General features: G+C 43.9%; 1 protein-coding gene across 1 annotated transcript in view; it reads right to left on the minus strand.

The window, feature by feature from the left end:
- Nucleotides 1–2,168: 2,168 nt before the first annotated feature.
- Nucleotides 2,169–19,807, minus strand: part of Fam117b (family with sequence similarity 117 member B) — an 81,080-nt gene continuing 63,441 nt past the window's right edge. Inside the window, 4 exon segments of the mRNA XM_028860387.2 lie at nt 2,169–6,165; nt 9,427–9,547; nt 12,684–12,903; nt 14,826–14,969. Coding sequence (XP_028716220.1) covers nt 5,847–6,165; nt 9,427–9,547; nt 12,684–12,903; nt 14,826–14,969 — 804 coding nt within the window. The 3' untranslated portion in view covers nt 2,169–5,846.

Raw genomic sequence — 19,807 nt, forward strand, 5'->3', positions numbered from 1 at the left:
CACGCTTTGACTAGATTATACCTGAGGAGCTGAAAGGAACTGGAGACCGTTTCCGTGACCAACCCCTCCTTCCCGTCTTTCTTAAGATTAAACTTACCTGACATAAAAAGGAAGATGTTCGCTTCCAGCTGTCATCTTTTAACACCCCACTCAAGCCATAGCAGTTCCATAGTTGTACAGCTGAAAATCCAAGTTCAAAAAGGTGACTTCAGGCTCCAAGTCCCATGACCACTAAGTAGCAGTGGTAGACCTGACCACCGGAGCTGTGCCCCCACCCAGGGCGTTGTCCCCAAGACCACCCGAAGCCTCTCCAGCAAGGTTGCTCCAAGCAGGTGGAGAAAGACACTACTGTTTTATGATCACAGCATTCATGACAAATCTTTTTACAATGTATGTTTCAAAAGGACTAAATCAAATCAAACCACGTGTGGTTTGAATGAAAATGCTTAGTCACCAGGGAGTGGCACTGTTTGGAAAGGATTAGGAGGTGTGGTCTTGTCAGGGGTGCATGACTGGAGGGTTTAAGGTTTCCAAAGCCCAGGCCAGGCCCAGCATCTCTATCTCAGCTTCTGTTCCAGCCATGCCTATCTGCTTCTTGCGTTGATGACCAGGGACCAACCCTCTAAAACGCTAGGTCTCCAATTAAATGCTTTTAGTTACCATTAGCAACCCCCAAAACAGAGCAGAAGTTACATCTAATGCAGTCTTTTTTTTTTTTTTGCTTCATTTTTATCATACTCTTCAGGAAACAGTTTTACATTGTACCCTGCTGTGTATCTCTAACAGTTTTATGAGGTGTTAGCTCCCCAAACATGCCCAAAGACAGAGATCAATTGCCTATACTGGAGAAAAAAAAACAAAAAAAACTTTAACACAAAAATAGTCTCTTTAGGAGAAAACTTTTCTATTCTGTTAGTCGAACTTATTTAATTCAAGACTGTTTGAAAACACTGAACCAAAGAGATACAAAGGTTATTCATTGGCCCTAATAGTACCATGGTGCATTAGAAAATTTTAAAAGATAATTCAACTTGGGTGTTGCAGCACACATTTATAATCTCAAACACACAGGAAGCTGAGGCAGGAGGATCAGTCTGGCCTGCATAGTGAGTCTGAGGCTACCTTGGGCAACTTAGGAGTAAGAACTGTCTCAAGAAGCAGCAGGTGTGTGTGTGGGGGAGGGTAAGGGTTACAGTTAAGTGGCAGTGTATGTGAATGCATGTGTGATATATGCAAGGTCCTAGGTCCTGTCTGCAGCAACACACACACACACACAGAGCACATTTATTTTGTACTATCTTTTTGCTGTTGTTTCAATTCAGGGTTTCTCTGTGTAGCTCTGGCTGTCCTGGAACTCACTCTGTAGACCAGGCTGGCTTTGAACTCAAGAGATCCACCTGCCTCTGCCTTGCAAGTGTTGGAATTTTAGTCAGAGGTCAGTAATATGTCTATGAGGTTTTAGTGTGGTTGCAAACTGCACGGTGTGGGGCTGGGAATCAAACTCAGGCCCCTCTGGAAGAGCAGCTAGCGCTCCTAACAACTGAGCCATCTTTCTAGTTTATCTGGAAACAATCGCACAACATAGCCCAGGCTGGCCTTGAACTTGCAAACTCCCTATCTCAGCATTCCAAGTGCTGGGATTGTGGTGTGTACCATCATTCCTGGCTCAGAAATATATACTTTATTAATTTTAACAAATCTGATGATCAAGCTTTTACTTATAAATATGCCTCCTCCTTGTAGGTGATTACATGACAATCTTCACTGGTCTGACCTGGTCGGCTCTATTCCATGGATACAGACACCACACCTCTGAGATCAATCTTGCAATAATTAAATGAAAGAAAAAGTCTTCTTCACGTACTACAGAATACTGACTTCCCCAGCTAAATAATCTGCAACAAACATGGAAACAGTGGGTAGCTTATGAGTGAATCTGTGTTAGTGTGCTTCTGTGTGGCCACATCTGCTTTTCACTCAGCCTGAGGACAGGCTACATTCAGTTCCAGAGCAGGCAGGGTGTCCAAGAACAGCCTTGTGTACATGTATTTGTCTATAAACTTGTGGAAGAGAATATACTATACGTACGCTACATCAGGCTAGAAATGCTAAAATGAAATGAAATTTAAATTTGCGGCAATATTCATAAAAATACACAGGAAAAAACCTCAAGAACAACAGACTTTATTGAACATAGGAGTTCTATTCCCTGTGAGGCAGCAGGAAGCACTCGCTGCAGGGACACAGTCCACAACAACAATACTCATCATCGCTGGAAATGCTGTTTTCGGGGGAATTTTGTTATAACTTTAAAAAATTGCATTAAAAAAGATCGACACCAACAGAGACAGATGCGGAGTTTAAAAAACATAAATTATCTATCTGCAACAGGACTGTATAAACAAAACACTGTTCAGAGCCACTCTGCGGGCAGGCGGTCGGTCGCTACTGGAGGCAGAGTGTGCCCAGACGCCTTAAAGTGCAGTTAAGTATCTTGGCTTTATCTGGCAAATTCAGCACTTTCATTGGTCCAGTTCTGACACACCCCAAACCCAACATTAAGGAATGAATCTCAACTTTACAGATTTAGTAGTGACAATTTGAATTTAGTTTCCTTGAAAGAAACCTTAATGTCTCAGTTCTAATCCCAGACATAGAGAAAGCTATACATTCTGCCATTCTCTTTTATACCTTCTTCTAGGAAAAGCCAACTGTTTCTTTAATCAAAACATAAACAATAAAAATAAAAAACAAGCAGCCTTTTCCTGTGTCCAGATACACCCCAGTCAGCAACAGCATCCTCTGAGAGGCAGATCTGGTTATGGTCCTAGCGTCTAAGAAACACTGTAAACAAAATGAAGAATCTGGTATAGAAAGAATTTTGACATTCATATTTTGACACCATATTTAACCAAAGAAAGCAAAACTACTACTATTTTTAAAAACACGACTGCCCATGGAGCAATGATGAGTAACAGACTTACCATCTCAGAGGCAGTAAACCTGTACATTTATCATGGCAGGGCAGGACCACTTGAGGGTAAAGACAGACAGACAAATAACTAGGGAACAGCTCCTTTGGCCAAAAAACTACATGCCACCCACTTTTACTGCAATGGAAGTCAATCTTCTTAGTTAAGAATTTAAGTTAGGGACTAGGGAAATAAGCCAGTGGCAGCACTTGCTCAGCATGCTTGAGGCCCTGGGTTCGATCCCCACTGACGCTACTCTACCGCTGTACAGTTTCTACAGAATAACCACAGTCATGGAGTACGGGGTGACTAGAATCAGACTAGAATCAGACCCACTCTACGGAGAGGAGACCCATTTGTAAAACCAACCACCTGGGAATTCAGAGTTAAATAAAACAGCTAGGTGGACTAAGACTTCAATAAAGCTCGTATGTTTAAAGATTAGCCCTTTGGCCCTGGCAGTTGAGAGTTGTTTTCGGACCTAGACCTTTTTTGCTTTTCTTTAGATCTCAGGTTCTATTACTCCAAAACTCCAAAGTATTTGGTCACCATACAATTCATTTACCTGCAAATTCACGATCTTCTTCCAGCCAAACCTCAGACTAAAGTTCTAAGAGCAGACTGACCTGAGACCTGAGACCTCGGGGACACGTATGACTGCAGAAGTCCATCATCTGCCCAACGAGGACAGCACAGTGGAGAGGAACGGATTAGAGCAATTCTCTTCTGGTAAAGCGAGAGATGAGGTGGTGCACGATAAAGAAAAAACAAACATCAACTCAACAGAAGTCAAGTGGGGGACCCCACAGGATGAAAAAGATGATGAGCAGGATGGGAGGCCTACGCCTTTCATCTCAGTGCTTGGGAGGCAAGGGTTGGGAGATCTGAGTTCCAGGCCAGCCTGGTCCACATAGCAAGTGCCAGGCCAGTTAGGACTACAGAACAAGAGCCTATCTAAACTAAAACAAAAACACTTGCTTTTAACTGCCTCCTTCTCCTTTTAGATCAACTCAACTGACTGACATGTACATTTCTTCTAAATTCTGATACTGATAAAATAGTAAAGTCAAAGGCATGACAAGGCAGAAAAAAAAAAAAAAAAAAAAATCAAGGTACAAAAAAAAAACCCTCCAAAACTGAAAAAAAAAAAAAAAAAAAAAAAAAAACCCAACCAACCAAAAAGTCTACACCCCAAACAACTGAGGTTTTACTGACTTAGAAGCTACAATTTGCCAGTGCCCAGGATGTGATGCTTTGGATGTCAAAAGTACCAAAATCTATCAGTCTTCCCAACAAAGACCGGATGGATTGACACAGGTGTTCAAATTTATCCGACTAACCTACAACATCCCCATTTAAAATGCAGCAGAGCCTTCGGTCAAGTGCCCAGACATCCGGAGGTTACGAACACCTGGAGACAGGAAACGCTCTGCTAGCCCCGGAGGGCTCGGTGGAAGGATGGGACCAGTGAGTGGCTGGACGAGCCTCCCAAGCGGTGGCCCACTCTCTCGGGCTTTAAAACTTCTCTGCTGCGTGTAGCAGCGTGGGTCCGCGTGTAACAGCACTGTAACAATGCTGTGCCAACACTGGCAGAACTCACTTCCCAAGAGCGGCTCCTTAATTTTATCACCACATACCTAGAAACTGATTACTGTCCTGGGGCACTGGCAGTGGTTCTCAGATGAGCCCAAATCCAAAACTGAATCAATTTTCCCAAGGTACCCGCTGTCTCAGCTCCACACCTCTCGTCTACCTCCCCCAGTGTGTAGAATGTTGGGAGCTGTAGGCAACCAATCTCAGTGCCCACCATAACAGAGAGAGTTCGTCCTCGGGACGCTTCGGCTCCCAGTTGCTACTCAATGGATTGCACTCCTGGCAAACTACTAACCCTGACCAAATCCACAAGACGACACCACCACAAGAGCAGAGGAGGAGATCCATGCACAGCCATTTCAGGGTCTCTTGGGGCTATGATACAGGCATGATTCAAGGTAGAGGGACACCCGGCGAAGCAGGGCAACCACGTGACACAGTTCACAGAAGACCAGAGCGCGCCGCACTCCCAGCTAACGATCCACACTTGGGTTCTTGTGGCTCACTGACTGTTACACCAAGTTCTTGTGTTAAAGCACCTGTCTTCAGACTGTCACTTTTCTGACCACACACTGAGATGTGAGCAGGATAGTGCAGAACACAGCAGTTTTACAAATACTTCACCCAAAGCACAAACTTTTGACATCAAAAAACATAAATCACATAATGTACGAATATTGCTTTTTATCTTTTTATATATACTTGGTTCAATGCATTTACCTATCAATTCTTATTTGGGAGAAGAACACAGTCATGAGATTGACATTGCTGGGGAAATGTCAACAATCCCTTTGGTCCCAAAGCTGAAAACAGCTGAGAAAAGCAACATCTAGAAAAGGGAAAGAAGAAACAGAGGCCACCAAAGAATCTTTTGAACATCCTGTTTGCTACTTTCAGAAAATGTAACATTGGTATTATAAAATAGTCATTTTCATATAAAAGATGGTTTTCTTGCAGCATCAATCACATCTCCCTTCAGAAATCATGTTTGCAGGGATTAGGTTTTATGTTTGTTTTTAAACGAGTCTAATTTGAAAACAAATGAAAATGTGATTTTGTTCCTCCGAAAGTAAAGAGACCTTCCTTCCGTGTTTTTGAGCACTGCGGCGGCGGCCTTCATGCGTGGGGCAGAGCACTCACAGGGGATGCATTCTTCCAGCAGCCTCGTTGTCACACATCACTGGAAAAGCCAAAGCACTTCACAGCCAACCGGGAGGACACGATACCATCACCGTCACGCGATCTTCAGGGGTTCCCAGGAACCAGCACCGCAACTGGGACCTATCCTTCAGCTTCCTCAATTGGTTCTGGTGGTGCATGGAGGGAGGCGGACGGCAGGACTGTGCTGGTTCCTCGAGACACCCTGTCCTGCTCTGTGTTTGCAGACAGGGAGGCCATGGAGATGGGCTGAAGCAGAGTGGTTGTCATGCCGGTGGTGACCGTCAGGCTGTGACCAGAGCCCTTGAGGGTGAGATCTGGCGTGGGCAGAAGCGGCTTGAGGATGCTCACCAGGCAGAAAGCAGAGCCACTTTTGGGAATGAAATTCACCTTGTTTTTGTCAGGACAGTAAAAGGCTGGAATTTCATGAAGTTGTTTTGGCCTGGATACAAAACAGACAATCCACTACGGTAAGTCACTGAATACTGGAAATAATTTACCACTTTTTAAATATAGGCACATTAAAAAAAAAAATAGGTAAATAAGATATGGATCTCCTAAAGCAAAAGAAAACCAACATGCATAGAGACAAATATGTTTTCCAACATGACTTTTCCAAGATTCTGAAAAGAAATGACAAAGAAATTGACTATATAGTCTGGTTTTGTTTTTGCTAAATTACATCCCTACAGGACTACATCTTGATGAGCAAAGTTTTTCAAGTATTCTTTTTTGTTTGTCCTGGGTTTTTTTTTTTTTTTTTTTTTTTTTTGCTCGAGAAAGAATCTTACCATGTGGCCCTGGCTGTCTTGAAACTTGCTCTGTAGACCAGGCTGACCTTGAACTCACAGACATCCTCCTGCCTCTGCCTTTATAGTGCTAGGCTTAAAGCATGCACTTCCACACCAGCTTTTTCAAGTATAATTAAAAATTTCTCAGGCATTCTTCTGAGTCAACTATTAAGATTTTCAAAATATAAGGTAAGTGTGAAATCAAAATAACAGAAAGTATGCTTCAGTGTTTTGTGATGTTGGGGATGGAAACACCCAGGGCCTTAACCATTGAGCTCAGTCTTCAAAGTTTTGTTTTTTTTTTTTTTAAATGTGCACTGGTGTTCTGCTGTGGGTGTTATGTCCCTTGCAGAGTTACAGACAGTTGTGAGTTGTCATGTTGGATGCTGAGAATTAAACCCGGGTTCTCTGGAAGAGCAGTCAGTGGCTCGCTCTCTCTCTCTCTCTCTCTCTCTCTCTCTCTCTCTCTCTCTCTCTCTCTCTCTCAGGTTTATTATGTATACAGTGTTCTGCCTGCATATATGCCTACACGCCTCAAGAGGGCACCAGATCTCATAGATGGTTGTGAGCTGCCATGTGGTTGCTGGGAATTGAACTCAGGACCTCTGGAAGAGCAGCCAGTGCTCTTAATCTCTGAGCCATCTCTCCGGCCTGTCTTCAAAATTTTCAATTAAGCAAGATTCGTCCCTGTTGCCAGGTCCTCCAAAAATTATCTCCCCCCACCCACCACCACACAAAAAAAGTATTTTTGGTCTTAATAGTATTCCATGAAAATTTAGAAATTGCTAAAATTAAGTTGTCAAAGTAACATGGAACTATCACAGAATTAAAATAAAATCAAGGGGAGAGAACTGTGTAAGACAACCTTGATGGAAAAGACCCTGTGAACAGAAGATAAAAAGATTGTTCTCCGCTGACAAGATGGATGAAGGTGAAGGCTGCCAAGCCTGACACCTCGAGTTCAATCCCTGGGATCCAATGACAGACGAGAACCGATTCCTGCAGCTGTCCTCAAATCTCTGCACACACACACATACACACACACACACAGTGGCGCACATACACACACACACACACACAGGCGCGCGCGCGCGCGCACACACACACACACACACACAGTGGCACACACACACACACACAGTGGCGCACACACTCACACACACACACACATACAGTGGCGCGCGCACACACACACACACACACACACAGGCGCGCGCACACACACACACACAGTGGCACACACACACAGTGGCACACACACACACACACAGTGGCACACACACACACACACACACACACACACAGAGAGGCACACTCGCCCACGCACTTACACTTCTGCACAGCACACAGAATTAGTCACTGGTTTTTGTAGTTGTTTTTTCCAGAGCTGAGGACTGAACCCAGGGCCTTGTGCTTGCTAGGCAAGCGCTCCACCACTGAACTAAATCCCCAACCCCTAGTTTTTTAAAGTACTGTTCTCATCTCTCCCAAGGACAACTGAGTTCAATAAAGATGGCAGTGTGCCAAGCTGTGGACTCTAAGAACAAAGTCCAAACTCTCTAGAAGCAGACACAAACTGAAGAGCTCTTTTGGAGGGGCTCTGTAGACAAAACCTTTTCAATGTAATCAGTCTCCTTTGTAATGCGACATTATTTATGGATTTAAAACACTGTTTAGAGAAGGGATCCGTATATTTACTGACTAAAAACTGTCCCTGGCACAGTGACTGCAGGAGACTGGACAGGCACGGTAAACATGGTCTGTAAAGGTTCAGGGGCAATGGAAGGAAGGCGGGTCTGTGACGGAGTCGGGGTTAAAGGAGGAGGCTTTCCCAGAGTAAACGGCAGCCATGGAGCCTGGGCTCCACCTACAGGGCACTGGGTGTGCAGGGGTGTTCCTAACAACAGTGCACTGGGCGTGCAGGGGTGTTCCTAACAGGGCACTGGGTGTGCAGGGGTGCCTAACAGCACTGGGCGTGCAGGGGTGTTCCTAACAGGGCACTGGGCGTGCAGGGGTGTTCCTAACAGTGCACTGGGTGAGCAGGGGTGTTCCTAACAACAGTGCACTGGGCGTGCAGGGGTGTTCCTAACAACAGGGCACTGGGCGTGCAGGGGTGTTCCTAACAACAGGGCACTGGGTGTGCAGGGGTGTTCCTAACAACAGGGCACTGGGTGTGCAGGGCTGTTCCTAACAGTGCACTGGGCGTGCAGGAGTGTTCCTAACAGTGCACTGGGTGTGCAGGGGTGTTCCTAACAGTGCACTGGGTGTGCAGGGGTGTTCCTAACAACAGGGCACTGGGCGTGCAGGTTCCACTGACTGACAGAAACACCCCTCCAAAGACTTTCTGCCAGTACAGCCAAAGAACAACAGAAAGCACAGAATTTAAGTCAGTCGAAACAGGTCAAACACCAGCAATGTCACAATGTTTCTGGGCGTTTTATGTAAGAACACACATCCAATTTTCACCTAGAATATCACTTGTAATAAAGTCAATGTTACATTCCGTAATAAAATAATGCTTAAATTTCCTTTGAAGGTAGGTTTATTAGAGATAAATTTTTATGCCTCCTTCAAAATAAAGCTTTTTCTTTTTTGACAGTCTCTTAGGCTGTCCTTGAACTCACTATGTAGCTAAAGATGACCTTGAACTTCTGACCCTTCTGCTTCCAGCCTGAGTGCTGGGATTGCAAGTCCGGAGGGGAGGGGAGGGGAGGGGAATCAAGGAAGATGCTCTCTGACAGCCAAGAATCGAGGAACTCGGAATAACTGGATGTCAGCACATATTAAGTATTGCTCTGTAGTATGAGACATGGGTTCCTGGAATTCTGGGCTAACATTTCAGAATACTAACAATTACATAATCTGAGTGTCAGATCTGGAGCTGCCACACTGTGTGTTTGTGGGGTACTTACGAGCACTCCTCAAAGACTTTGACCTTCTCGCAGCCCTCGGGAGGCTCCCTTTTGAACATGTAACTGTTGTTAGGTTTTGGTGAGGTTGCATATTTTGGCAAAGGAGAGTTGTTTCCATTCTCTGTAAAAAATGACATTGAATTATTAAAACACTATTATAAAACGCATCACGATACCGTAACTACTATCACTGGCCTCCAGCACAGAACTACTGGAAGGCAGGGAGACTGCTTCTTCCCTAACTTCGCTCTAAGAGCCACCGCGCTCCTGATTCGACCTGGAACGGTCCTAGTGCACGCCTGCACGCTCCATCCATGGTCTGCACACACAGATAAGGACTGCCTTACTGACACGCCATGCACTCTGCACACACACTCACACGGTTGTATCTGAAATGACTCCTCAACGGTTGCTTGCTATTAATTATCTCTTGGCCTGCCCTGCAGATCCCCCGTCTCATCTGCTGATCCTCTGTGGCTCTCTGCTTGAGGTCAGAGAGGAGCACACAAGCGTTCATCACCTACAAGAAGTAAACTCTGCTCAGTCTTCCAAACTCTCCCCAAACGTACCTCCGATCTCCGCCATCATTCCCAGTTCCCACACCCAGAGAGCGACCACTTCCCAACTGTTGCTTGTACTCAGTGCTGGTGTCCTCAGTTCATACTACAGTCATTTAAATTTCTTGGTATGTTATGCAAGTGTTCTAAAATTTTCAATCTGTCAGCTAAACTATAAATTTCTTACTGGAAATAGTGCTGTGACCCTGTTTTTTTAATAAAATAAATTCACAGGAGCCATCAGTCATTTCTTTCTTAAAAAAAAAAAAATCAAAGGCACCAGGAAACAGGTAAACAGGACAGGTAAAGCTGAAAGGATGGGAAGCCAAGGGGCAGATTTTAACAGCTATTATCGATCCAACCTCGAATCTAAATCCCTCCTCCCTCCCCCTTTTTGGCTTTTTTGAGATAGGATTTCTCTGTGTAGCCTTGGCTGCTCTGGAACTTGCTTTGTAGACCAGGCTGGCCTCAAACTCAGCGATCCGCCTGCCTCTGTCTCCAAGTGCTGGGATCAAAGGCGTGTGCCACCACCACCAGGTTAACACATTTTTTAAAAAAAGTCTAATTAGTAAACAGTCTACAACTGCAATTCAAAATCCCCTCCTAAGTGCTGGGGTTACAGGTATATGCCATCACAGCCTGCTTTAAAACTTTTTTTTTTTGTTTTGTTTTTGTTTTTGGAGATAGGGTTTATCTGTGTAGCTTTGCGCCTTTCCTGGAACTCACTCTGTAGACCAGGCTGGCCTCGAACTCACAGAGATCCGCCTGGCTCTGCCTCCCGAGTGCTGGGATTAAAGGCGTGTGCCACCACCACCCAACTTAAAACTCAGTTTCTTACACTATGGGTTGAGACCCCAATATGGTATCCCATAATTGAATGTGGGTTACCAAAAACCTGGCAAGAATGAAAAGTTTCTTAGTGCAGAACAACCAAAAAACATCCCTGACCCTGCTGCCCAGCAAGCACACCTCCACTGCAGCCTGGGCCTGGACAGAACATTCAGACTCTGAGCTGCACATGCCTTTACACCACACGAAGCCAGACTGCCCAAAACCCGCAAGCTTACATTCACAATTTATGTAAGTTATCAACTAGTGTTTTTACTGTGGAAGAAAAATGCTTATGTTTTCTTACAGTTCTTCAGGATGTGGTATTCAAGAGTGTATCTTTGAGTTTTTAGTTTTAAAAATTGATGTTTGTGTCTCTGAATTCAGTTTCACTTAAAAAAAAAAATAACTAAATGGCACTGGTTGGAGATTAGGACAAAACAATTTCTGAAATGGCCACACACACACTTCTACTATTATATACTGTGCACTTATGCAAAGCGGGATTCTGAGCATTGACAATTATATACCCAGAATGCCAATCAACTCCCAAAAATGCTGGAGATGCTCTATAGCATCTTCAACAGAAAAGATTCAGCAACACTGAATCCTGGCATACATGTGTGGGACGGGAATGTACCTATTAACAGAGGCGCAGCCTTTTACATGGGTGCTTTGGATCCAAACTTGGGGCTCCAGGTTTGTATACCAGGAACTTGACCAACCAAGCCATCCTCTTAGTCCCAAGACTTGTTTTTATCTTACGTTGACGTAATGGGTGTGCTGCACAGGCTCATGCCCTGGCATATGCATGTGGAGACCAGAGGGCACCAAACGTCTTCCACGAGTGAGCACCACCTTATTCTTAAGTGTTTTGAAATAGGATCTAACTAAGCAGTTCTGGCTGGCCTAGAATGCACAGACTGACCTACCTCTCTCTGCATCTCCTGTGCTGGGATTGAAGGCGTGCATCACCACAACTGGGCCCATATTTCTTTTAAAAGGTAAACTTTTGTACTTAATATTTAAATTGCTGATTTTAGGTTATTTTTACTGTAGAAGTACCTCTAATCTTTAAAAATTTTCAGATTCTCACATGTATGTGTTGCCCACTTGTTTGCATGTGTACCTACATGCATGCAGTACCTGTAGAAACCAGAACAGTCCCCGGCATCTGGAGTTATAGATGGATGTGAACAACTTCATGTGGGTGCCGGGAACTAAATCACGTTCCTCTGCAAGAGCAAGTGCTCTTAACCAGTGGACCACCAGTACCCTCAGTACCTCAGTACCTCAGTACCCTCCAAACTTGGAAAGTTTGCTTTGAACACTCATTTTGCTTTGAGAGAAAGCAAGTTAATCCTTATCAGAAGTTTCCTAAAAAGCACTAAACTGAAGGCTTCACATTTAATTAAGAAGTATTAAGGTAATAAAATTCCAACTAGTCAAATGATCAAGAACAAAGTGCTTTTCAGGAAAATAATTATCTAGTCCAGCAGTTCTCAACCTGTGGGTTTAGACACCATAAACCTCTATCTCCAAAAATATTTACATTATAATTCCTAACCATAGCAAAATTACAGCTATGAAGTAGCAGTGAAAATAATTTTCTGGTCAGGAGTCATCACAGCATGTTAGAGTGTCGCAACTTCAGGAAGGTTGAGGACCACCATGCCACACCCTACAAGGAAGCCATATTCACCATAAATGCTATGAAAGTACAAACAAACCCTTAACTAGACCACCATCAGCACCTCAGCCAAGCTGCACTGGGCTCCACCTGTTCTGACCTCCTGTAGAGAACGAACAGAATCTAGGATAAGACGGGAGAAGTCCACCCTCACCCGCCGCTGCAGCTCCACCCCGTTATACCTTTATCCCTGGGGTCAGCGAGCAGGTCATCGGCTGAGCAGGGACTCTCCTCGCTGCCGGAGATGGTGAGGAAGGAGGTGGGGGACACGGACTGAGAGCGGCTGCTGTTGTTGCTCCCCTTGTCCGCCCCGCCGGGGGTCTGGGTGTCGATGCTCCGGGTGCTGCTGCTCCTCTGGGCCAGGGGCGGGGGCGCACGGTGACCGTCAGGAATGTCCTGCGGCTGTTACAACATTTAAAGAGCAGACGTTTACACTCTTGATTTTGAAGTTTACCAACCATGTACCCAATGTCAACATTCCTCCGTGGTCAGAAACTCAACACTCAGATGCTAAGCCACAAACCTTTATGCCTAGCACTTGGGAGGCTGGAACAGGAGGGTTTTGATTCTCAGGACAGCCAGGCTTCAAAAACAAGCAAGCAAGCATCCACCCTTCTATTACTGGGCCTCTCACTATGGCTTCATGCCTACCCTGTTCTGACATATTTGTCTTCCCAGGGCAGGGCACACGGGAGGTCAATGTTTGCTGAATAAATATGTACTGTACTGAATGATATCATGTACTGTTGCTTCTAAAACCACTAAAGAAAATTATCACAGTAAAGGAGATATTTAGGGGTGCTACAAGGTTCCTTGTAGGGCAAAGGTAAAAGTAAGAATTAGCAATACTAGGGTGGGCCCTTGGTTCCTGTGCCCTCCTGCCCATTCCCCCTACAAAGAACCCGTCCTCATGAGTGAAAGGTTAATCACAGACAGCAGTTCTAATTACAGGATGAGATCGAGGAGGAGTCACTTAGGAAAGCTGGTGGGGCTCCCTCAGGAGGCACACAAGCACCCTCTGCACCCTCGGTTTACTGAGCTCTAGTTAGTGAAGGAAACCTACTCAACCCCGCAGAATGGAGCCAGCAGTGGGTATTTTTAAACCTACTAAGCTTTCATCTCTTTGTTTGTTTGAGACAGGATTTCAGTTATATAAGCCAGCTGAAGACCTTGGGACTGGGGCTGCAGGGGACCAACCACACCCAGCTGACTTCACCTTCAAGGGGAGAATTTTATACATCTGTGAAGCGTAGCTGGGTTTTTTTTTAAACTCTTTGGGGGCTTAACATCCAGCTCCCAAATAATTACACTGCGACTCATTCTTACTTATGAATGCTCGGCCTTAGCTTGGCTTGTTTCTGTCAGCATTTTTAAGTTGAAATATTCCTTTTCTCTTTAACCTCATTTTGCCTCTAGGCTTTTTACCTTTCTTTATTCTATATATCTTGCTTTCCTGGCTGGTTGTGTGGCTGGGTGGGTGGCACCTGGAGTCTTCCTCTCCTTTTCTCAATCCTCACTCTATTCTCCTCCTCGTATTCTAAGTTTCTCCTCGGATTTATTCTATTTGCCTGACAGCCCTGCCTATCCTCTCTCCTGCCTTGCTTTTGGCCATTCAGCTTTTTATTAGACCATCAGGTGTTTTAGACGGGCAAAGTAACACAGCTTCACAGAGTTAAACAAATGCAACATAAAAGAATCCAGCACATCTTACAGTTAAAATAATATCCACAACAGTGAAATATTTCTTCAAACTAACTCCCTCCTCACTACAGAACAGATGCCAAGATAAATATACTCTGTAACAGATACATTTTTTAAGTTTAAATAGCAATTTTTCTGTGTAAAATGGCTAAGTAGATCATTTCTGAATGTACTTCATCAAGATGCAGCCTAGCAACTCAAACCAGAGTTATGACAATCCCAGAGCCTGCAGGTCAAGCACTCTTGACAAACAGGGAGCAGGAAGGTCCTCTTTAGAAACCATTTGCCCACCCGCCATAAAACTGTAACTCAAACTCGTTATATGGAGTTACAGCAAATGAAGAGGATATTACCCATCTGGTATTTTCTACAGAGAAAGAAAAACCATTTCTGTTAGAAGATCTGAACCTAAGGGGGCCTAGTTCATTCTCTGAAATGCAAATAAATTAAAATTCTCCAACCACTTTCATGGTCATGGTTTTTTTTTTTATTTCTTACAAAAGTTAAAATTTTCATTCTCTCAAGAAGAAACTTAAATACAGACAACAGACTGACAGCTGCCCCTTGCTCTGGAGCTCACAGGCCCTTGCTCTCAAGGCCCTCGGAGGATGGAGACTACTTACAATGAGCTGCTCTTCCTTCTCCCCGGTTTCCTTAATTATGATCTCGATCTCCTGGTTCAGTCCTTCCACGCTGTTCCGGAACCGAGAGCCTGTCGACTTGGTGATGGGGATGACGGGGACAAGTGTGCTCTTTGGAGCAGGAGCCTTAAGCAAAGGTGAAGAGGGACGAAGAGTTTTCAAGGTGCCATAACTCAAAATCAAGTCCAAACGACACCAAGCGACTCAAGAACTTGACAGCAAGCAGATTTGGATCTTAGGATAAATGAGATGTAGCTAAAGCTTGAACCCCAGACAGTGAAGACGGATTCTCAGAAATCTACTCACATCTGTGATACACTAGAAAGGCCATTATGATAATGGCAAATACTCCAAGAATATCAACCTCAGAAACGCTTTCATGAGGCCAGTGAGGTGCCTGAGCGTGGAAAGGTGCCTGTCACCAAGCCTGACAATGGAGTTCCACATCCAGGATTCACATGGTAGAACCCCAAAGTCTATATATAACAACAGGAGTGCCTAACTGTAAATAACTTTCCTGTAACATTTATTCATTTATACCACTACTATAATGGTTTTAGTATATTTCAGCTCAGGAAATAAAAAAATAAAATTAAACCAGGCGGTGGTGGCTCACGCCTTTAATCCCAGCATTCAGGCGGCAGAGGCAGGTGGATCTCTTGAGTTTCAGGCCAGCCTGGTCTACAGAATGAGTTCCAGGGCAGCCAGAACTACACAGAGAAACCATCTTTAAAAACTAATGAATGAATAAATGAATAGAATTTTCTTTTTTTCTTTTCAGAAATTTCTTTTTTTCAGAAATTCATCTCTAATTTTCTACTAGAAGTGTTTTCATTGTCAGTGTTATTTCTTAAAAATAAGCACCAGATTAAATTGTAGCATACTGCCTGACCTCCTAACAACATGCTCATAATAAGAGAGACCAGGGTTTGTGGGGTGTCTGCCAGCGTCACTGGTGAAGGTGTGTCAGGAGCTCGCTGCCCTGCCTGACAGGGGGCTTCCACGAACTCACTCTCGTCTCCCTGGAGAGGGAGCCAAGAGACGACACTAAGATGTCTCCAGTCATTTAGCTCCAGTTTCATTCAGTGGATAAGCTTATTGTCTGACACAAATTTAGAATGAATTTTTATTTCTACTCTTTTACTTCTGTTCATCTTACATAAACAAACAAACAAACAAAAAACAGAGTAAACACTGTACTAGAATCCTCGGGCAACAGGCAATTTGTGAGAAAGAAGCCAAAGGAAATCTACTTTGAAATGGCTTCCAGCTGTTGTTAGTGTAGAGCCCTTGGGGGTGGGGCTTAGCACCCTGCCTCCAGGGCAGGTACCTCCCTTCATCTGTGAGGAAAGCTTCCTCCCCCAGGCAGGTACTGTGAGGAAGGTCAGCACCCTCCTCCAGGGCAGGTACCTCCCTTCACCTGTGAGGAAGAGCTCAGCACCCTCCTCCAGGGCAGGTACCTCCCTTCACCTGTGAGGAAGAGCTCAGCACCCTAATTCATGGATCTGAAATGAGACAAGAGCACTTGCCCTGTGTTCTGTCCATAACGGGAACACACTGCTTCTTAACTACTCTTTCCTATTTTTAAACCCTCTGTTCACACATCTTGTTTTCACTATACCCCCAAGTTTCTCATACTATTTACTCATTTTTAATTTACTTCTTAAAAAATACTTTGTTTTTTCCTAACTGTAATTACTGTCTGTCTGCATGTGTCTGTGCACCGCATGTATGCATGCCCACACAGGCCACTAGAGGGCACCAGAGTGTCAGGAACCGAACCCAGATCCTCCGGAAGAGCAGCCAAAGCTCTTAACCACACAACCACCTCTCTAACCCCTCATTTGTTCTTGTTTCTAACTCCTTTTTCTATTCCCTCCTCCAATCTCAACATCTACTATCAAAGGAAAACATTAAGTCTCTCTCTTAAATTTTATTTCTGTGTTTGAATGTGAATCTTGTGCATGGAGAAGCAAGCAGAGGCCACAAGAGGCGTCAGGTCCTCCGGAACTGAAATTATAGCCTGGTGTGAACCACCACGTGGGTGCCAGGAAACAAATGTGCGTCCTCTGCAAGAGCAGTTGGTGCTCTGATCACTGAGCCATCTCTCCAGCCCCCAAATATCTATGTTTAGATGTTCAACAGGTGGGTTTTGTTGTTGCTGTTACTGGGTTGTTTTCTGGGGGTTGGGTGGGGTGGGGTTGGATGAGGACAATTGAGGCATTAAGCTATTTAACTTAGGTAGGTCTAAAATTCATAATCCTCCTGCCTCGACATCTTGAGTGCTGAGATTAGAGGTCTATGTCACTGCATCCTTCCATAGCTGGAAGGCAAGTAGGCTGTTTTTGAGACAGGGTCTCTGTGTAGCCCTGGCAGGCCTAGAACTCACTCTGTAGAGCAGAACGCCCTTGAACTCACAAGGATGCTCCTGCTTCTGCCCCTCCAAGTGTTGGGATTAAAGATGTGTGCCACCAGCCTGGTTGATCACTGCAGTAAAGTAAGCTGTTTTGAGACAGGGCTCTGTGTGGCGCACGCCTTAATCCAGCACTCTGTAGAGCAGAGCCAGCGGATCTCTGTGAGTTCGAGGCCAGCCTGGCTACAAGTGAGTTCAGAAAGCGCAAAGCTACACAGAGAAACACTGTCTCGAAAAACCAAAAAAAAAAAAAAAAAAAAAAAAATTAAGCTTTAAAGTGACTTTTGGTGCCTGGTAGGCCTTAATACCCTGTTAATGTTCCTGGTTATACTCAAATGCTGCTTTTCCCTATGGACTTTAGTAGCAAGCTTTCTAAGGACCACAGTAACACTTGCTGATATCAGTATTCTTATTGACACTGTGTAATGCTTGAAAATTAAATTAGGGAATGCTACATGAACACATCTCTCAAGCCTGAGAAAGGTGTGGAAATTTTTTCAAGTCTACACTGTCTTTCCAGCATTAGACTCAACTTTCCTCGAGTATGTTTCCCGAAGTTCACGCACTTAGGCATTGCGGTGCAGACCTTTAATCCCACTGCATAGGAGACAGATCTCTGAGTTCCAGCCCAGACCGGTCTACATAGCCATTTCTAGACCAGCCCGGGGGTATAGAGAGACCCTGCCTCAATAAATGAATGAACGAATAAATAAAAAATAAATATTTAAAAGTTCTTATTCATTAAGTGGTCGTTGTTGCTGTTACTGTAAACTAGATTTCTTGACTGTTTTACCTTTGAACTAGTAGTCATTTTTAATACATATGATGTGTGCTTATAGATTAGTATTCCAGACTACATCCGTACCAAAAATCCTGACGGGTTTTTACTGATTTTCTGAAAATTTCCAAGCATCCTATTTTATAATTTGAGTCTTTTTTCTTTTTCCTTTAAGATTTATTTATTTTTATTTTATGTGGGTAAGTGTTTTGCCTGAAAGTGCACTACATGGGTGTCTACTGCCCTCAGAGGTCAGAAGATGATGGATCCCCTGCAAGTGGATTTACAGATGGGTGGGAGCAATATGTAGGTGCTGGGAGCTGACCTCAAGTCCACTGCAAGAGCAGCCAGTGTTCGTAACTGCCGAGTCATCTCTCCAGCCCTGAGTCTGATTCTTTACTGCTAATGCTAACGGCTGTAGTCAAGGTGTCTTTCTAACTGCATCAGCTAACAGCACTACTCATAGTGTATTCTGAACACAAGTGAACTTTCTGAGATTCTTGCCTTTTCTTACTGAGCTTAGTGAAACTGTCTCTTACATTCCCTATTAATAACACTGGCTCTGAAGTTAAGGGGTGCTTTTGAATAGTATCATATTAAGAAAGTGTTCCTGGATTCCTATGTTCTTGAATATTTTTCTTTCTCCTGTCACCCCATATACTGGGGACCGATTCTGGGACTTGAATGTACTAACTAGGCCAATGCCTTGTCATGCAGCTGTAGTTCCGCTGTTGACGTCTGTAAAACACTGAATGGCGGCTGCTAAACTTCACACAAGATTTTGTTGGTTTGGTTTTTTTCCAATCAAAAAAGGTATTCGTATGGTTTTTAATCTGGAAAATATCAAAGCAGGTACAGCAAACTCCTCCTATGGCCTGAAATGCTGGTGTTAATCAACAGGACTTCCACATGCAACTTCCTGAACACAAGCTGCTTGTGTTCACTGTAACCTAACGCAATGCGCTGTCTAGCTGAGGGCTACAGAGCAGAGGTGAGGTAACAGACACCAAACCACTTCCTTCATATCTGAAGCTGCTTTTCGTCCTTAAAATTAGTTATCCACTCAACATGCAAAAATGAGTTAAGATATTAATCTGTATGCTATGAATACTTAAAAGGATAAAAATACAATATAAATAACAATGAAAATGTTCCACCATATTCTAGACTTCAAAACCTGCATGCATGTACACATGCACATACATGCATTCATACAACCTTCTTTGTATACATGTACATATTAGATTTGTATTTCACTCCAAAGTGCCAGCAATAATGCAAATGTTTTAAAATTGTATCTTAAATTTTAGGAAATATTAACACTTGGTAAATTATCTTTTAAAATGTTTCTTTAACGTGCATGGGTGTTTTGCCTTTGCGTATGTCTGTGGAAACTAGAAGAGGGCACTGGATTCTCAGAACTGGAGTTACCAACGGTTATGAGGCACCCTTTGGGCGCTGGGAATTGAACCTTCATCCCCTGAAAGAGCAGCTAGTGCTCTTAACCACCGGGCCATCTCTCCAGCCCCTAAGTTTATCAATTGTGGTTGACACATTACTCATTATTCATTTACACTGGTGCACAGTATTAAAAATTTGGAAAAGAACAGTGGTTAACAACAGGATAATGAGGCATGGACTATATAATACGACTAATATGACGTATCACTCTTGGGGTTGAGGATACAGCTCAGTCGACAGAAGTACCTGTCTAACATGTAAGAGGCTGAATCTACAGTATCTCCACCCTATCCCCAAATCAGTCTTTTGATA

The sequence above is a fragment of the Peromyscus leucopus genome, chromosome 13 (genome assembly GCF_004664715.2).
Source record: "Peromyscus leucopus breed LL Stock chromosome 13, UCI_PerLeu_2.1, whole genome shotgun sequence".
Classification (NCBI taxonomy): domain Eukaryota; kingdom Metazoa; phylum Chordata; class Mammalia; order Rodentia; family Cricetidae; genus Peromyscus; species Peromyscus leucopus.